Consider the following 16,605-nt stretch of genomic DNA (forward strand, 5'->3'; position numbering starts at 1 on the left):
ATAGAAATTCATGCTTAAATCAGATTTAAGGGAAATAAAATAATCTTGCAAGTTCTCCCATCTGTCCCACACTGCTGTTGTTGGAGCGCTCTCCAGTTCTGAGGACTCAGGGAGTCTGCAGTTTAAATTCTTGAGTCAGATTATACTGCTGATACATTTTACTTCATACATTGTGTTAAGTGTATGTCAGCGGCAGCTATAACTTTTCTGTTTACCTTTGGAAACATCCCTTTATTTCAGAAATTTGTATTAAAATATATTGTTAATTCCAAGAATATTTATAGACCTTTTTCTGTTAGTAATGCTGTATATATGAACAAAGTTCTGTGACTGTGTGTTGTCCATGTTTTACCTATTTGGAGCAGGAAGCTCAGAAGGGACAGGTAAATGTAAGATTGGACAGCAGCGTATGGTTTACCTCTTTGTTGTCGGCCCTCCTTGCATTGTTTCCTGCCACTTTATGATTTTATTTTAGTATTGAGACTTATTAAGATAAAAATTATTTGCTGAAAGTTAGGTCCAACCAAATAAAGTTTTAAGATTGTTAAGAAAAGCCAAGAAAATGCTGGTAGCTTGAGACTGTGTGTGGATTTAATTTTGTTTCCACGAATGTTCAATGACTTTAATAAGCACAGCAGTCTGTGCTTTGGTTTGATCCAGGAGTTTCCTGGGAGTGCCAGGTGATAATTTAAAGTGCCTGGTTCGCCATCTTTTCTAAGTAAGCTGGAAAGCTGCTGACTGTTAGTTACTTCAACCCTGCGTCAGCACTGGGGCTTGTACTTGAATCGGGCTCGTCTTTGACCTGCTTGTGTTTCACTTGAAATTGACATCAGCCTGATGCCAGGACAGCAGTTGTCACCTCCTGTGTTTATCATTTGCATGGCTTACACAGTGAATATTCCTAGGAGAAGCATCCCCCTTTCTTTCCACCCATGCTCATCTTTCTAGTAACGAGCACAAACTGGTTCTTCTCCAGGTTTATGACAAAGAAAGAAAACAGCCTTACATTTTAATGTGTAAAACAGAAAAACAAGTACTTCTGGGACGTCTGGAATCACTTAAGTCAGCAAAGGGTATAGGAAAAAAGACAGCAGATATGGCAAAAATACATAGTGAACAAGATATTAAATTAATTTAGAAAAATTATCTTTATTCTGTTTACTGAGGTTTAATTTTATTTAATAATTTGATTTTGAACTATAGAATATATATGAGAGTATCTTTAATCTTTACATGAATGCAATTCTAAGATGGTGTTTTTATTTGTTTCATGGTATGTTATTATATTTATGTATGAATGTTTGTGGTTTGTATATAGTGTATGCATGTAGTGTACATGCAGAGATATGCACTTTTGCATGCACGTATGGAAAACAGGAAGACGTACAATGTCCTCTTTTGTCACTGTCTTCCTTATTCCCTTGAGGCAAGGTCTCTCACTGAACTTGGACCCCCTGTTCTCCAGCAATCCTCCTTTCTTTATTCAGTGCCACCACTGCAGGCATGTAGGTCACATCTTGCATTTAATGTGGGGGCTGGGGATTTTAACTAGGGTCTTTATGTTTGCACAGCAACTGTGTTTGCCAGCTGCTTAGATAGCAAGGCAAGATAATGGAAGCTTTACTGAGTGGTATCTGTGGGAAAATGGGTACAAATGTATGGCAAATGTACGAAGATTAGTGATACAGTCATGGGGTAAAATCTGGTTAGTGGGAAGAAAGAAACAATTTATGAGAGAATGAGAATACCATCTGTATCATGATGCTTCAAAAGGCTGCTTACCTGAGACTCCTTTATATTAAAGCATTAACCTCAACCGAGGCAGAGCCCTGCCTCTTTGTGTGCTTTGTCTTGTGAGTTGTTGGTGTTGGGGTGTATCAGGTGGATTGCAGGTACTTGTCTGTGTTGATTCTAGTTGGGTACAAAACCCTAAGTTATATTGAATTTACTTTTCCATGGATGGATTGTATCAGTGGCAATCCTGCTGAGCTGAGTACGTTCTCATTTGTTTAATTTCTAATGTATTTGACCTGCTGATGTGATGGTGAATGCTCCTCCCTGAGCAAACAATGTATTTGTTTCCTGTATTCTCAGCTTTCATTATTCTTCCAGCACCGTCACAGTTTCTGAGATCTGCTCAGAGAGGAAACACAGTTGAGCATTTTGCCAGTTTTATTTTGGGAAAGATCATGGAGAAAGATGCCTGAGAGGACAGGCATGGGTGGAGATGTGCTAGTCCAGAGACTTGGCTTTTTTGTTTGTTTGTTTTGAATCTTGGTTTTACATTTGGTTTCAGATGATTCTGATTTAATTCCTTTTTGATGTTGTTCTGTTTCAGAAATGAGGTTATGTATGGTGCAGACTTGCTCGAAGGCTGTGAATATGAAAGGGTGTTTGCGTTGGCCGTGCTGTACACTTGGAAAGCTGTATGTAGTCACATGTTTAAGTAAGCCTTTTTGCTCAGCGATGCAACAGTGGTGCCATAGGTCGTGTTGTCCATTGATGCCATCACTACTGTAGTTCATGTAGGTTTGCTCTGTGATCTTTAGGAAATGACAGTTGCTCACTTGACTGACTTCTCACATGTTCCTGTTGTCAAGGGACACAAAGTGCATTTAGCTAAGTGTGAAAGATTCATATTATTTACTTTAGAATAACAGAAGATGGCCTTGAAAGAGTAATACTTGTAGACTAAACAAAGACTTCTCCAACAATTTTCTTCTGCTGAGGAAGATCCAGTTGGGCCAAGTTGTTATGTAGACAGAACATGCATCTGCCATTGCATTCAGTTGCCTCCCCTTTTTTATGAGAGCCTTGAGTTGAATGATTCTCTGGGCAGCTAAGCCTAGGCATTGCAGCCTTGTCGTGAGAGTGACATCTGGCACTGGGCTGATTTAACTGAGTCTGAGGTTTGCTCTTTCCAGAACAGGCTTTCTGGGTAGCTTCTGTGGCTGTGCTATGGCCACATGCTGCTGCTGCTGCTTTTTCTGCCCTCCAGCTCCATGTGTGATGCTAAGGTGTTCTGACACCTGCCATTTGGAAACTGTGCTTGCTGGAAAATGTTAGGAGTTTCAGGTAAGATGAAGACAGATATCGCTGATCATCCTCCCCATCCCCAAAGGAGTCTGAGGACACTTGTAGGTGAATTGAAGAGTGGGCCAGTTCCCTTATTTTTGAGAGAGATTACACAAAATTTGTGTTCAAGATTTTGGTGTGTTTATTTATGTTCTTTCTTGGACTTCTTTTGTATGACAGTAAAATGCTTTTTGGATAAGGAAATACTTTAAGAACCATTTCTGGATTTCATTAGATGAGTGTAAGAGTTCAGGCAGGAGTCCTCCCAACCTCTTATGCTTATTAAAACTGAAGTGGGAAACAGCAGCCTTTGGAGCTGGGCTACAGCTGTGTAATTGTGGCTCCACATCTTCAGTCCCAGAAGGAAGAGCGCCTGTTCCAGGTCCTTGTTCCGCTTCCGTTGTTCTCCTTCCACTGTTTAGAGTTTGAAGACCAGATAATTGTTCAGTTAAGTTAAGGCACAAATAGTGATAACTTAGTTTGTTCCTCATATTACTGATGTTTAGTGGATTAAAGAAAGGAACTAAACTCTGGCATAAAAGTGAAAGTTGAGAAGACTGTAGTTGCTGCTGCTGCTGCTACTACTACTATTATTATTATTACTTTGTTTATGCTTACAGTGCAAAATTAGGAGTGAATTATAATTGACTATGCAATTGAGTAAACTATTTCCTAAGTTACATTTACCTTGAATCTCAAGTTTAACTTAACCGCTCTCAGGATGATTTAGGAAAGATGCTCCCTTGACTTCATTTTCAATTAAAGGGAAAAAAAGTAAAAAGTTGATGAGAAGATCCTGTAAACACTGTATTATTGGGATCCAGAGCACTGGTGAGACTAGGTCACATGGGAAACTGTGGCTTCTCTTTGGAAACTGTCTCTCAAGTGGCTTTGAGTGACACAGTGGGAAAGGAAGAGTGAATATTGGTCAACAGGCCTGCTCGTGGTAGTATAATTTACAAAGGTGAGTGGAAATATAATTAGAAACTAGAAAGCAATGAGGACAAATAACTTATACATTAATAAGATCCATGAAATAGATCATACATATTTGAAAATATTTTATATTGGAAGCCTTGTAATAAAACAGTCAGTAAAAAACAAAACAATAACAACAACAACAACAAAACCCTTGCTTTAGGTCGAATTGAATTATATAAAGAATTTCTCAACCTGTCTTTCTTCATCTCTTAATTGGATCCTTCCTAGTGTAACAGCTTCTATAGAATCCAGAATATGCATCTTAGGTAATAGTTATAGCATTTATGGTTTCTTCATTTTGGGATTTGCATTACTGGTTATAAACAAATCATCAAAGAGTAAACGTGATTCTGGGTTTCACCTTGTAGATAAACTATCTTAATATTACTCCTGAATCAGATGCATCTAGGAACATTTTATACATTTTCAAGTTAGGACTCTAGACAAAGCATTGCCACTGAACTTGTTATCAATTCAAATTCCCATTTTCAGTGTAGCAGCAACTGTGAGGGTGAGGGCCAGCCATTTGTGTTTAAGCAAGCCTTCTAGTTGATTCTGATGCAGGCTGAACTTTGAGAATTGCTACTCTAGAATTAAGGGCAGTGCATGTGTGGAGAGTGTAATCTAGTTTTTGTGCATTCAGTCTACCCTGTTCCTGCAATTGCAAGAAAGGTTTAAATTAAGGGCTGTTCTAGTAGAGTTAAAGGAAATTACAGGGCAAAGCAAGTAAAAATAAACTTCTTTCATGTTCTTGATATGTTCCCCCAAGAAGCTTTATGATGGTAATGTTTGTGTACCACATGTTAGTAAATTCCTGTGCTCTTTAGCCTTGCTTTAGTTAACAAACATAGCATAAACAGGTTCATTTGCCATAACAACAGTGGAAGTTTAGATCCTTGAAACGAATTATTTCTTCTAAATATTTATACAGTGTAATGTAGCAGAGCTAGAAGTGTGCAGTGATCCTGGAAAAGTGAAGATCTGGCGATTGATAAAGAATAAGTGGAGCAGCTGGCTGGACTGAGCTGTCATTCCCTGCTTCATTCACTCTGCAGGCTATGCTTCCAAACCACACTCACAGAGAGGCTTGCTCTAGGGCAGATCTTATACCTGGCTTGTGCTTTTGGAATTCCTTCAGCATTGGCCAGAAGGAATTCTGATGGTGGAAGCTGCTCCACAAGGGCCTGGATATCCAACTTGAATGCTCTTGGAGTGCGGGTAGGTTGAATATGTACCTAGATTCTTGCTTATTTGGGGGCTCGGCGAAGTTGACATGTGACCCCTCTGAGAGGAGGCTTGTTTTGTGAAGGAATAGAAGTGCTTGATGGGGATAAAACAACTCTAAGTGAGGGAGAGAAAAAGAGGTATGGTATCCAGAGCATGACAGGTCACCAGTCTGTGGAATCACAGTTGTGAGCAATTCCAGTTAAGAAGTATTAATTTAAAAGTGTGGTGCAAACTTTATTGACTGCAGATGAAAGATCTGGGCTATTGTTGCAAACTCCATCTTCTTCTGTATCTTGCTGTATTTCTCTTTTAATGTGTCTACCACTTTGTGTGTGTTATTTTTCAGACCCAGTCTCAAATATACATGCACACACACACACACACACACACACACACACGCACACACACACGCACACACACATCCCAGGCTGGCCTCATCCTCATTCCTGATTCCCTGAGTTAGCCTCCCCAGGGCTGAGATTGCTTGAGGAACCACTTGCAATCTCTCCCTCTCTCTTAAAATATACCTCTCACTCGCTTTGACTTGTGTCTCTTCCAGTCATTTGTTTAGAGTTTCGCTTTTGCTGTTTTAGCTAGAGCCTTTACTACTCAGCATGAGGTTATGGGGCTCTTACTGGAGGATTAGAATATTGTATTATATTAATACTCTCTTTGTCTAAGACTCTGAGGTTTTAGAATCTGACTACACAGTAAAGAACATTTTGGAATAAGTTTCATCGAGAATGGGTATAGCAGTCTGATTTCAGTGTGCTTACTGGTAGACAGATTTTCATTCATTCTGTGCTGGTAAATTGATTGTCAAGTTGACAGGATCTAGAATCATGTAGGAGATGAGCCTCTGGCCATGTCCATGAGGGACTATCTTAATTAGGTTAGTTGAGGTAGAGAAGCTATACTTAACAATGGACAGCATCATTTCCTGGGCCTGGGTCCTGAAGTTCATGGAGATTAGCTGAGCATTATATCCACTGTCTCTGCTTCCAGACTCAGATGCAGTGCAACAGATTGCTTATGCTGCTTCTGGGGCCTGCTGCCAGGTCTTCCCCTTCATGAGGGCCTGTACCTTAAAACTGAGAACCACAACAAGCCCTTCAGATGCTTTTCACAGGGTATTTTATCACAGCAACAAGTAAATTAACCAAGACAATATGCACTTATTGTTTTCGAGTTTACTGTAAATCAGGAGACTCATCATACTTTCAGGTGTGGTGAAGACTTGCAGGTAGGTTGACATGTTTTCAGGTCCATGCATTTCAAAGTATTGATAAAGAGCATTTAATGATAGACTTAGACCACTCTCAAGATTTCAGAGCTTCCTGCCTTCTTGAGTTTTTCTGTGTGGTGTTGGTGATGACTCTGGAGCTGTGCAGTTCTGTTGTAGTGGGCAGAGCTGCTCTTTCTGTCCTATGTTCAGGAGGACCTTAAGGCTTGCTTATGAGACCAAGTTTGTGTTGGTCTCATACATGGGGGAGGCTGGGTGTGAAAGATTTTTCAAAGTGAAAAATGATAATGAAGGTTTGGGGGAAAGAATTGTTATACTTACTATGAGAAGTACACAGAAGGAAGATAAGCACTTTCTATTTCTGCCCCTTCTATTGTAATTGCTTATATGTCAGAGGAGGCTCAACTTAGCAATAGGGGACAGGCTCCCCATCTCCTTTCTCTTTCAGTTTGGTGGTTTGATTTCCCCTATAATTGCATTTGATCATATCTCACGAGTGTATCAGTCTTGATCCATGAATAGCTATATAAGGTGTCTTAACATGTTGAGACATCACCCATTTCAGTGTGTGAACAGAAGTCCATGGCACTGTATAGGAGAGTCAGATTCTCTGCTTTCATTCAGGTTTTTGTTTGATTCTTTTTTAAAATGTAGATTTTATTTTTATTCAAGTGTGTTGGTGTCATGTCTGTACCATGCAATGGTGCCCGTGAAGGCAGAAGAGGGCATCAGGTTTCCTGGAGCTAGAGTTGGAGGCATGGTGAGCTATTTGACGTGGCACTGAATTCCTCCGGATGAGCAGCGAGTGCTTCTACTGACCAGTGTCTCCAGCCCTGCAAAGACAGTCTCATGTATCTTAGGCAGGGTTCCAGTTTACCATGCTGACAAGGCTAACCTTGAACTCCTCTACCTCTTGCTCCCACTTCCCACATGCGGAATGGCAGGCATGAGCACAATACCCAGTTTGTGTGTGTGTGTGTGTGTGTGTGTGTGTGTGTGTGTTATTGTTTTTATTATGTTTTGTTTGTGAATAGCAGATTGGTGGCTAGTGCTATGAGGAACCTCAATACTCCAAATAGCTGTTAATCTGGATCTGCCCTTTTAAGGCTTCTTTTGTGCCTAGAAAGTATTCTTTTCATCCACTGTGTTGAGAGGCACTGCGGGGAAATAAGCCAAGGGAACTTGGTCCTGTTGAAATTGCTTTGTAGACATTTGAGAGGCTATCTACCTGGGAGCACGTGGAGGTCTCGTGGGTGGTGTGCTCTAAATCTACCCAGGCGCATGGTGGATCCTCTGTGAGGCCAGCACCATTGCTGCTGTTATTCTTAGGAAAATGGTCGTTATTTCAAACAGTGCTAAGACTTTTCCCAATTGTTGATTGAAGAGTTGCTCCCGGCTTGCTTGCCACCAGATGGTGCTAGTGTTACACACCTAAAGGCAAATGCAGCTCCACCCAGCTGTTGGAGCACGGAGGTAAGGTGTGTTTTCTTTCTAATTCTTCCTTAGTGCTTTCTTCATTCTCCTTCCTGGGCTGCTTTCAGATGGGTTCTCATGTTCAACGTTGTGAGCAGTGAGTCGAGAAGTCAGAGAGGCACACCTAGGGCCATGTAACGTGTCCTGTCTGTAAAAGTTCTCTTGGTGTGTTTGCTTCTTATCAGGCCTGTGTGTAAAACCAACGTGAGTTTTCTGCTCAGTGACCTTCCTTCTATGTAGCCATGAAAACACCATGTCAACAGTGATCTAAAGGTGATGTTCAGAGGTCACTACCAAGTATGTCTGTCCAGAGTTAAGTTGAAATACAAGAATTAAAATTTGGTAACATTTCAGAATATTAGCCATTATTTAGTAGCATATTTCCTCATCATTTAGCAACTATACTTACATTTGAAGCTTTTTAAAAAATTACAAATAAGTATTTATGTGGCTATTGCAGAAAATAAAAGGAATAATTTCTTTTTAGGTACTTACACTTTACGTGAAACTTTTTTTATTTTGTTTACACATGTATTTTAAAGCTCAACATCTTGTGGACATGCAGCTTTATTGTTAGTCTTTCACTTAATTTATCACAAGTATCTTATATGAAATCAAATATGATAGTAATTTTCATTGACAACCTAGGTTTCCATTCATTGAACCCTTTAATGGTAGGTATTTGATTTTTATTTATTTTTGGTCACTTTTGGACTATGAACAGTACTGTTTAATTTTTTGTGTTTTTTTTCTTAAATTTATGTCATATTAAAAAATATAATCACTAGATCAGGAAGAGTAATTTTGTAACTTTTTCTTGAATTTTAATTTACCACTAAGCTTTATAGTTAAGCATCCTTATTGGTGTTTGATTTTTTTTTTTTAAACCATCATCTTCCTGATCATCAACAGATTACCTCTGATTTTGTTGTTAGTTGGTTGTTTGATTTTTGAGACAGGCTCTCCCTACATAGTCTAAACAGACTTGTGGCCTTCCTGCCTCCACCTGTCCCATGCTTAAGTTACAGGTATAATGCCATGCCCAGCTAGTTTACCTACTGAAGTAGTGAGTGTGAACTCTCTGAAATGGTAAGCTCCACTACATAAAGGGGTTAAAAAGAGCTTTGCTGTATTCCTTAAGCATTGAATCCTGGAGCCCTTCTGTTTGTGGAGTTAGTTGTAGTTTTGTGTTTATAACCTGTCCTTAAAATATAAGCCACTATTCATTCATTCTTCATAACTAGACTAACTCATGGGCAGAGCAGGAATCACTGTGTGTGTTGTTAGTATTTTTAAGGGATAATTATACAATAAATAAAATAGAATAGAGTAAGATAAAATAAAACCAATGCACTGGAGTTGGACTAGACAAACAAACAGCCCAAGAGAAGCACAAGAGTCAGATTTCTAATGCTTCTTGTACTGAGATTAATGGACTCATTCAGTCTCTCCATGAGTGTTACAGCCTGAAAAGTTGGAAGAGCTGCGTTTAGAGAAATTGTTTTGAAGACTTGAGTGGAATGTTAGCTTTTCAGTGTAGCGAACGTGTGGTGCATGTATGTTAGGTGGAGAAAAAGAAAGAATTACAGTCTTAGAGAGAATTAGAAACACACCATTCTGTATGGATAAATCCTACCTGCACAACTGCATTTTTATTTAAGTAAATTACTGCTGAATTAAATTATTTCATTAGCATAAGGAAGGAAGTAACTTATTTTAAAATCGGAGGAAACAGCAAAGCTATTTTCATATTTGGAAAATGGCGAGAGAGGAAGACATTCATGCAGAAGCTTCCAATAGCCTTTTAGGTGGATGCGAGACTTGTTAGGAACTTCTGGAAACACTAGGGAACCAACCTTTTCCTATGCAGATTGTCTCACTTTTCATCTTCATTTTGTAAAAAAGAGAGCAAAAGGCACCACACTCTCTTAAGATCTAAGTCACTAAAACAAGTACTCACAAACCTGGCCTTAAAGGCTTTTATCAACTTACAGTCTTTCATGTGAGAGCAAACTTCTGAAGCACAAAGACAAGTACTCCACAGAAATACACTCATGGCGAGTTAGGGCCTATGTACATGTAGGTAACACGCTCGAGGTTACAGCTGAGCAACTGGGCTGGGTTTGTGCCCTAACCTGCCTGGTCCCCAAGTGTGAGCTCCAAAACTGCCACAACTGAGTGGCCGCTAATGAGCTACACTACCTTCACTAATGCAGCTACGTAGCTGTGTGCGGCGCCTCCCCGTGAGCTACTTGAGAGACTTCAATTTTAAATTGACATGTCTTTAAAAGAAGAATCAATTATTGATTTATGGTTTATTTTATATAAACAGCATCATTGAATTTTACGTGAGGAAGTACAAAATAGACCATTTTTACTTTAATAGTTTTAGGAAAAATTTTTTAGTGAATTGAAAATAACTGTTTCTGTATTATAGATGGTTGACTTTTTAGCTTATGAAGGTATAGCTTGATTTTTAAGTGTAAAAAGGCACAGAAGACTCCAAGATAGTGTTTAGGTAAAATGTTTCCAACGTTACACATTTAACTCTAGAGAGTCAGCATACTGCTTGTGGGTCTGGGGAAATGGAACTCATGTTGGCTTCTGAATATGCCTTTGTATGTTACAGCCCAAGATGTCAGCTGTCTCCAGGTCAGTGTTTGTCTTAGCTGCATACTTTGAAGGACTGTCATAATTTTTTGAGATTCTTCAAACATTAGTTCATTGACAATGTTCTCACTTATAATTCCCCCAAATAATAAGTTCCGGTTACTCCTGTTGGCTTTATGTTCAAGTTTATAAAGTGATCAGATTGCTATGATTTTAAGGTTAGTTTATACTGGAGAGAAATTTACTTTTTAAATAGAGTGCTCAGTACATCTTTATAGACGATGTTTTACAAAGTTCAATGTTGTTTTCTTTATGTTCCTTAATGTTACAGGCCATTGGGGTAATTCTTTTTAGTTCACTTGGAGACTTCCATTAAACAGAAAATGCCTGAATAAGTCTGATGTGCATTCTGTTGAGTGTCTGCCCTTGAACTTGAAACAGGAATGAAAAGGTGGGAGAGGGGCAACAGAGCTTTTGTTCTCATGGAAAATATTATCACCATTCTGTTTTTTTTTTTTTTTTATTTAAGCACATACATATCTTAGGCAGTATATGTTTGATATTGGAGTAATCAATACTGAGGTTTCTGTGTTTGTTTGGATTATTTGGCTTTCTGATCCATGATTAGTACCCAACTGTTTATTGGGCACTGTTCAGTAAGTCTGGCATAATAAATTTACTACATTTTATATTGATTTAATATTATTGTTAATCTAAAATTTTGGGTGTAATGTGTCCCATCTGTTTTGTATTCTTCTATTTAAAAGAAGTGGCAGCATGGAATTTAGAGGAATATTTATTATCTGAGTGTTTTTCTTTGCAACACTTTTCCCTCAGCTTGTCGAGAATTATAACCTCCAAGAGACAGTGAATCACTTGGCAAATTCTCAGGTACTCGGCTACTAAAGGCCACAGTTAGTTAAAATTTTAACTTAACATTTAAGTTCCCTTCACTTAAATTGTTGTAACTTTGCAAATTTCTGGAAATGATATGAAATACATTTCTGGAAAAATTTTTTAAATATTCTTTTCATAATATAATGGGTCCTGGCTGCCTGCGTTTTGTCGCTAGTTAATTTTTTTGGAAAGGACTTTATTAGCCAGTGTTGGTTTGTGTTGGAATGGCCCTTCCCATAGCTGAGCATTGAATAGTCTTCTCCTGTGGTAGTTTCATAACCTTTTTGGAGATTATAGATTTTCTTAAATAACCAGTGAGAACTACAACCTATTTTCCTAAAGCAAAGTGGGCCTAAATTCAAGCATTTCATATGTAGTTTTAAATAAACCTACTTCTTTCTCACTGCCTAGGCATTCAAAAGCCAGTTACAAAACTGCTGCATATTAAAACTGAACTCCCTCCTAGTGTGACATTAGCTTCATCTTGCTGTGCCACACCAAGATTCTGCAATTCATGGACTTTACATTTTTTATTTTATTTATTATTATTGTGAGGATGTGCAGGCATGCGTGCCTAGGCTCACTAGTGAAGTTTTTCAGAAGCCAGTTCTCTCCTTCCAGTTCTCTCGTGTGAGTTCCGGGATTGAACTCAGGTTGGTAGTCAAGGTTGGTAACACACTTTTGTCTGCTGACTCGTTTCACCAGCCTATGTTTTCTTTACTTTGTTTTATTTTATGTTGCATTTTATCTTTGATTATTATGTAGTAGAAGATGAGGATAATCTGGGTCTTATGTTGGAGGGAAAAGTACAATTTAAACTTGGTCTCAAGTTAGGAGTTTCATTTGATGTTGGACATGCTTTAGGTTCTAAAGAAACAACCTCAGTTTCTCTTTGGGTCCTACATGAAGCCGGGGAGAGAGTTTGTAGGGACCTGTTGCTAGGCAAGTAGCTCACGGGGAGGCGCCGCACACAGCTACGTAGCTGCATTAGTGAAGGTAGTGTAGCTCATTAGCGGCCACTCAGTTGTGGCAGTTTTGGAGCTCACACTTGGGGACCAGGCAGGTTAGGGCACAAACCCAGCCCAGTTGCTCAGCTGTAACCTCGAGCGTGTTACCTACATGTACATAGGCCCTAACTCGCCATGAGTGTATTTCTGTGGAGTACTTGTCTTTGTGCTTCAGAAGTTTGCCCTGCTACCTCCCATGCTACTCTGACAGTGGTGTTACTTAGGAACAAAGAGCAGCCATGCTTTTCAATCCAGTTGCTCTATTTCCTGTCTGCAGGCTCTAGAGCAGTGCTTCTCAACCTTCCTAATGCTCTCACTCTTTAATACAGTTGGTCCCTCATCTTGTGGTGACTCCAACCATAAAATTATTTTCATTGCTACTTCATAACTGTAATTTTGCTATTGTTATGAGTCATAGTATGAATATCTGATGTGAGGATATTTGATATGTGACCCCTGAGAAAGGGTCATTTGACCCCCAAAGGGGTCTCAACCCATAGGTTGAGAACCACTGCTAGGAATAATCTCAAGCATTTATTGACTTGTACTTGCCACATTTCAATTGAGAGTTTTCCATTTGATTACTCAGTTTTTTATTATTAGAAAAGAGAAATATGTTAAAAATTATCAAAGTTTGTCTTAGATGGTTGCAGTGGAGTTTGAGGAACCCAGAATGAGAGAAGTGCTAAAAGAGGACTAAAGACATGATTCTCTTTGAATCTTCATACCTGGATGGAGGTCTTATGGTTGCTTAAAAGTAGTGTTTCTTTGCTTTATGTCATAATTTCAAATGCTTAATGAAGCACACACCTGTCAGCCAGTGTACAAAGGGTGTCTGTAGGAGTGTCCTCACTGTGGGTCTGTAAGGAACTGGGGGGCATAGAGGGAAACAAGGGGGTGATTTGTGTGGTGCTTTGATTCAGTAAATGATGAGCCAACTGCTTTAGTACCTGTCTGAAGGGACAGCTTCCAGTACTGACCTCCTAAGAAGACGTGGAGGTAGCCTCCATGACCTTTCCTCTCCGCATATGTTGTTGCATACATAGAATACACTCGACCAGGTAATAACAGAGCAGCATTTGTGGCAGTGGTTCTTCCTGCATGTCCACCCATGCACTTCACTTCCACACCTGTGACTGTATTCTCAAGATGCTTAGGGTGGTCGGTTCAGATGGAAATCATGAATGTCAGTCAAGAAAGCCCACTTAACACAAGAGAAGTTAACTCTGTTGCGGCACTTTTGAAGTTGGCATCCGGGAAGAGTATTCATTGTGTTCGTTTATAAACCCCTTCTCACTGGTAAATGCATGCATCATGGATTTAAGCCTTGCAGTACAGGAAAGCATGTAAACATGACTCACTATCGCTCTATGGGGGAATGGTCCATACTCTAGGTCTCGTTGAGCTCTGAAGAGAGCACTTTACCTTGCTATTCTTGTAATGTCTACTTTCGTTTATTCTCTTTGACCAGGTGGAGAGTATAGAGAATAACATTGCCATTTTCTGTCTTCTCAGTATCGTCAGTGAAGCAGGGGCCTCTATCTACAGCGTTAGCCCCGAAGCTAACAAAGAGATGCCGGGGCTGGACCCGAACTTGAGAAGTGCAGGTGAGAAGCTGGATGCATCACCCAGCACAGGGTTGCAATATTTTAGATTTGTGTATCTGACAGACTAAATATCTTACATATCCATGAAAGTGAAAAAGCTGTGCCCCATGTATAAGACTTGTACATTTGTAACTTATAGATCAAACTAACACTGGGAACTATGAAAACCATGAGGAAGAGGCCTCTTTTGTTTTCAAACACCTGGCAGTACTCTAGAAATGGTGAAAATTTAACATAAAATGTCTTATTAAAATTACATGCCAGAGTTTAATAATAAAGAGAATAGAATAATTATGAAATAATTATTATAGTCTTTTCTTGGCAGTAAGTAACATAAACATAAAACATGTGGTTCTGGTGTGTAAACATACGTACACTTTTGGTTTGTTGCTAAATGCTTGGCAACTGAAAATATTTTCTCTTGGCTTCTGATTGAGGCTGTCATGGTAATGCACTGCTTTAAAAAGCATGCCTTTCTTTTATTTGTTCTTGATTGCTTTGATGTCTAGGTTGTGGAATAGTTCAGATTTTGTCATAGAAAATTAAAATACTTTGAGGCATCTACAGGAAATAATTGGTACAAATAAAATTTTACATCTGGACTGATAAGTTTTCTAAGTAATGGAGACTACTTTATGCTACTTTCTTAGAAATTCATGTTTTAATTTTTGTCCTTAAATATTTTCACTAACTTTTAGGTTCTTTTGCTCTATACCTGGAAATATAATTTTTGAAAACTTTTGCATCGATCTAAAGCTTAAAAACTTCTTTTAAGCCAAAAGACCCTGTTGCCTTTTTTCAGTTGATTGTTGAAATGAGGCAAGTCCCTGGCTAAACTGTCTTGTAAAGAGCAAACCTTGCTTCTTTTGTGATGGTCTCCCCATCACACCAGCTCAGCCTCCTTCCCATGTTCTCCCTTTTTCGCTTGCCTTGAAACAGCGTGAGTGATGGTCCTGGAAGAGGCAGCAGGGTGGGACGTGCTCATCCTAGTCTTTCCTGCGCAGTGTGCAGCAACATTGCATTTGACATTACCTCATCTTCACAGTTGCCCCGCAAACATGGTCATTCTTCCCACTTTACAAATGAAAAAAACTAAGGCTTAAAGAAGCCACACACTTTGTAATATTTGTATATAGAATGTGTGAATAAATAATAGTTTTCTTTATTTAAAAAAAAAAAAGGTAAAAGAACTGCCCAAGTTGTCTTTATCTTCCAATGGAGTGTTGGGAAGAATATTTTTGCCATAATTTCTGGGAGGGAACAATCCCGTGGGCCTCCCCACTGCTGTTTCTCTTTAACTCCTGGCCTGTGCAGGTGCACAGGGTCAGGAAATTATAGGTGAAACCAGATTCCAGTGGCCAACAGTGCCCTCTGAGGATGAAAAAGAGACAAGCCACTGCCTGGTTCTATTGCTCTGATTTCACAGTGTTACTCATTGTGTCTTCAGTCTGTAACTCACTACAAGTATGCCTTCCTTCCGTCTCAGCTCACATCAGTGTGCAAGTTTGATGTTTCATTTATTCTGACTCAAAACATCCTATCAAGACACTTAAGTCTTCAAAGTTTGTCCTTATGGAATACAACTGATTTGAATGAGCCTCTTTTTAAAATTAATGACCCAGTGTCAAGTATTTTGTTATAGGAACTGTAAACAGACTGATATAAATCCTGTATTAATTTGCTCTTTTATAATATTACAGAATCTTAACATTTTAGAAGCATTAAAACCTAGCTGAATACCTTCATAATGACATGTTTTTATCAGCTTATTGAATGCAGTTGTTCTTGTATCAAATGCTTGTGTTCCTATACCTAGTTGATTTCTGAGTTAACCTAGGAGAGTGAATATTGCCTTCCTTCTATCCCTGCTTTCTGAAATTCTTTTTAAAAATGATAGAAACAAGGACAAAAAGAATGAGAAGAGAGAATGCTACCGCATGTTTTGAAATTTGAAGCCAGATAGAGGAACACTAAGTGAACCAGCCAGCCCCAACCAAGTTGAATCTTAAGATAGCATAATAGAAAACACACATTCGGAAGATGGTGGAGCCCCTACTGACTCATGGAGTGCTGTGAAATACCTTTGGAGAGGGCTTCAGAATTGGTCAAGGAAGAGGGTTGGTTGAAAGAGACCTTTTAAACCTAGCAGTCCTACATGACTTGGCAGTTGTGCTCCTCGCTGTTTACTCCAGGATAGAACAGAAAAACCCAAGCAAGTACTTGAACTCCAGTGTTCAGCAGTACTTGCCACAAAACATTCCAGGTGTCCAGCAGCAGGTGGCTAAATAAAGAAAATACATTGTTTCCACACACTCGGATATTATTCAGCCATAAGAAGGCCAGGGTACCAAAACCTGCCACACCATGAATGAAACTTGAAAACATTCAGATAAGTCCAAGGAGCCACTCACAAAAGACAGCACACAGTATAGTGAGACACTGGTAGGAAGCGTGTGGAATAGGCAGATGTGTAGAGAGCCAGCCA

At 39.2% G+C, this 16,605-nt stretch overlaps 1 protein-coding gene across 3 annotated transcripts in view; it reads left to right on the forward strand.

The window, feature by feature from the left end:
• Srbd1 (S1 RNA binding domain 1) overlaps positions 1 to 16,605 on the forward strand; it is a 161,843-nt gene that overhangs the window by 77,461 nt on the left and 67,777 nt on the right. For all 3 annotated transcript variants that reach the window (XM_021652684.2, XM_060363421.1, XM_060363417.1), the window contains exon 15: positions 14,029 to 14,120. In XM_021652684.2, the coding sequence (XP_021508359.1) occupies positions 14,029 to 14,120 (92 nt within the window). The remainder of the gene's footprint in view (positions 1 to 14,028; positions 14,121 to 16,605) is intronic.

This window comes from Meriones unguiculatus, chromosome 1 (assembly GCF_030254825.1).
Source record: "Meriones unguiculatus strain TT.TT164.6M chromosome 1, Bangor_MerUng_6.1, whole genome shotgun sequence".
Classification (NCBI taxonomy): domain Eukaryota; kingdom Metazoa; phylum Chordata; class Mammalia; order Rodentia; family Muridae; genus Meriones; species Meriones unguiculatus.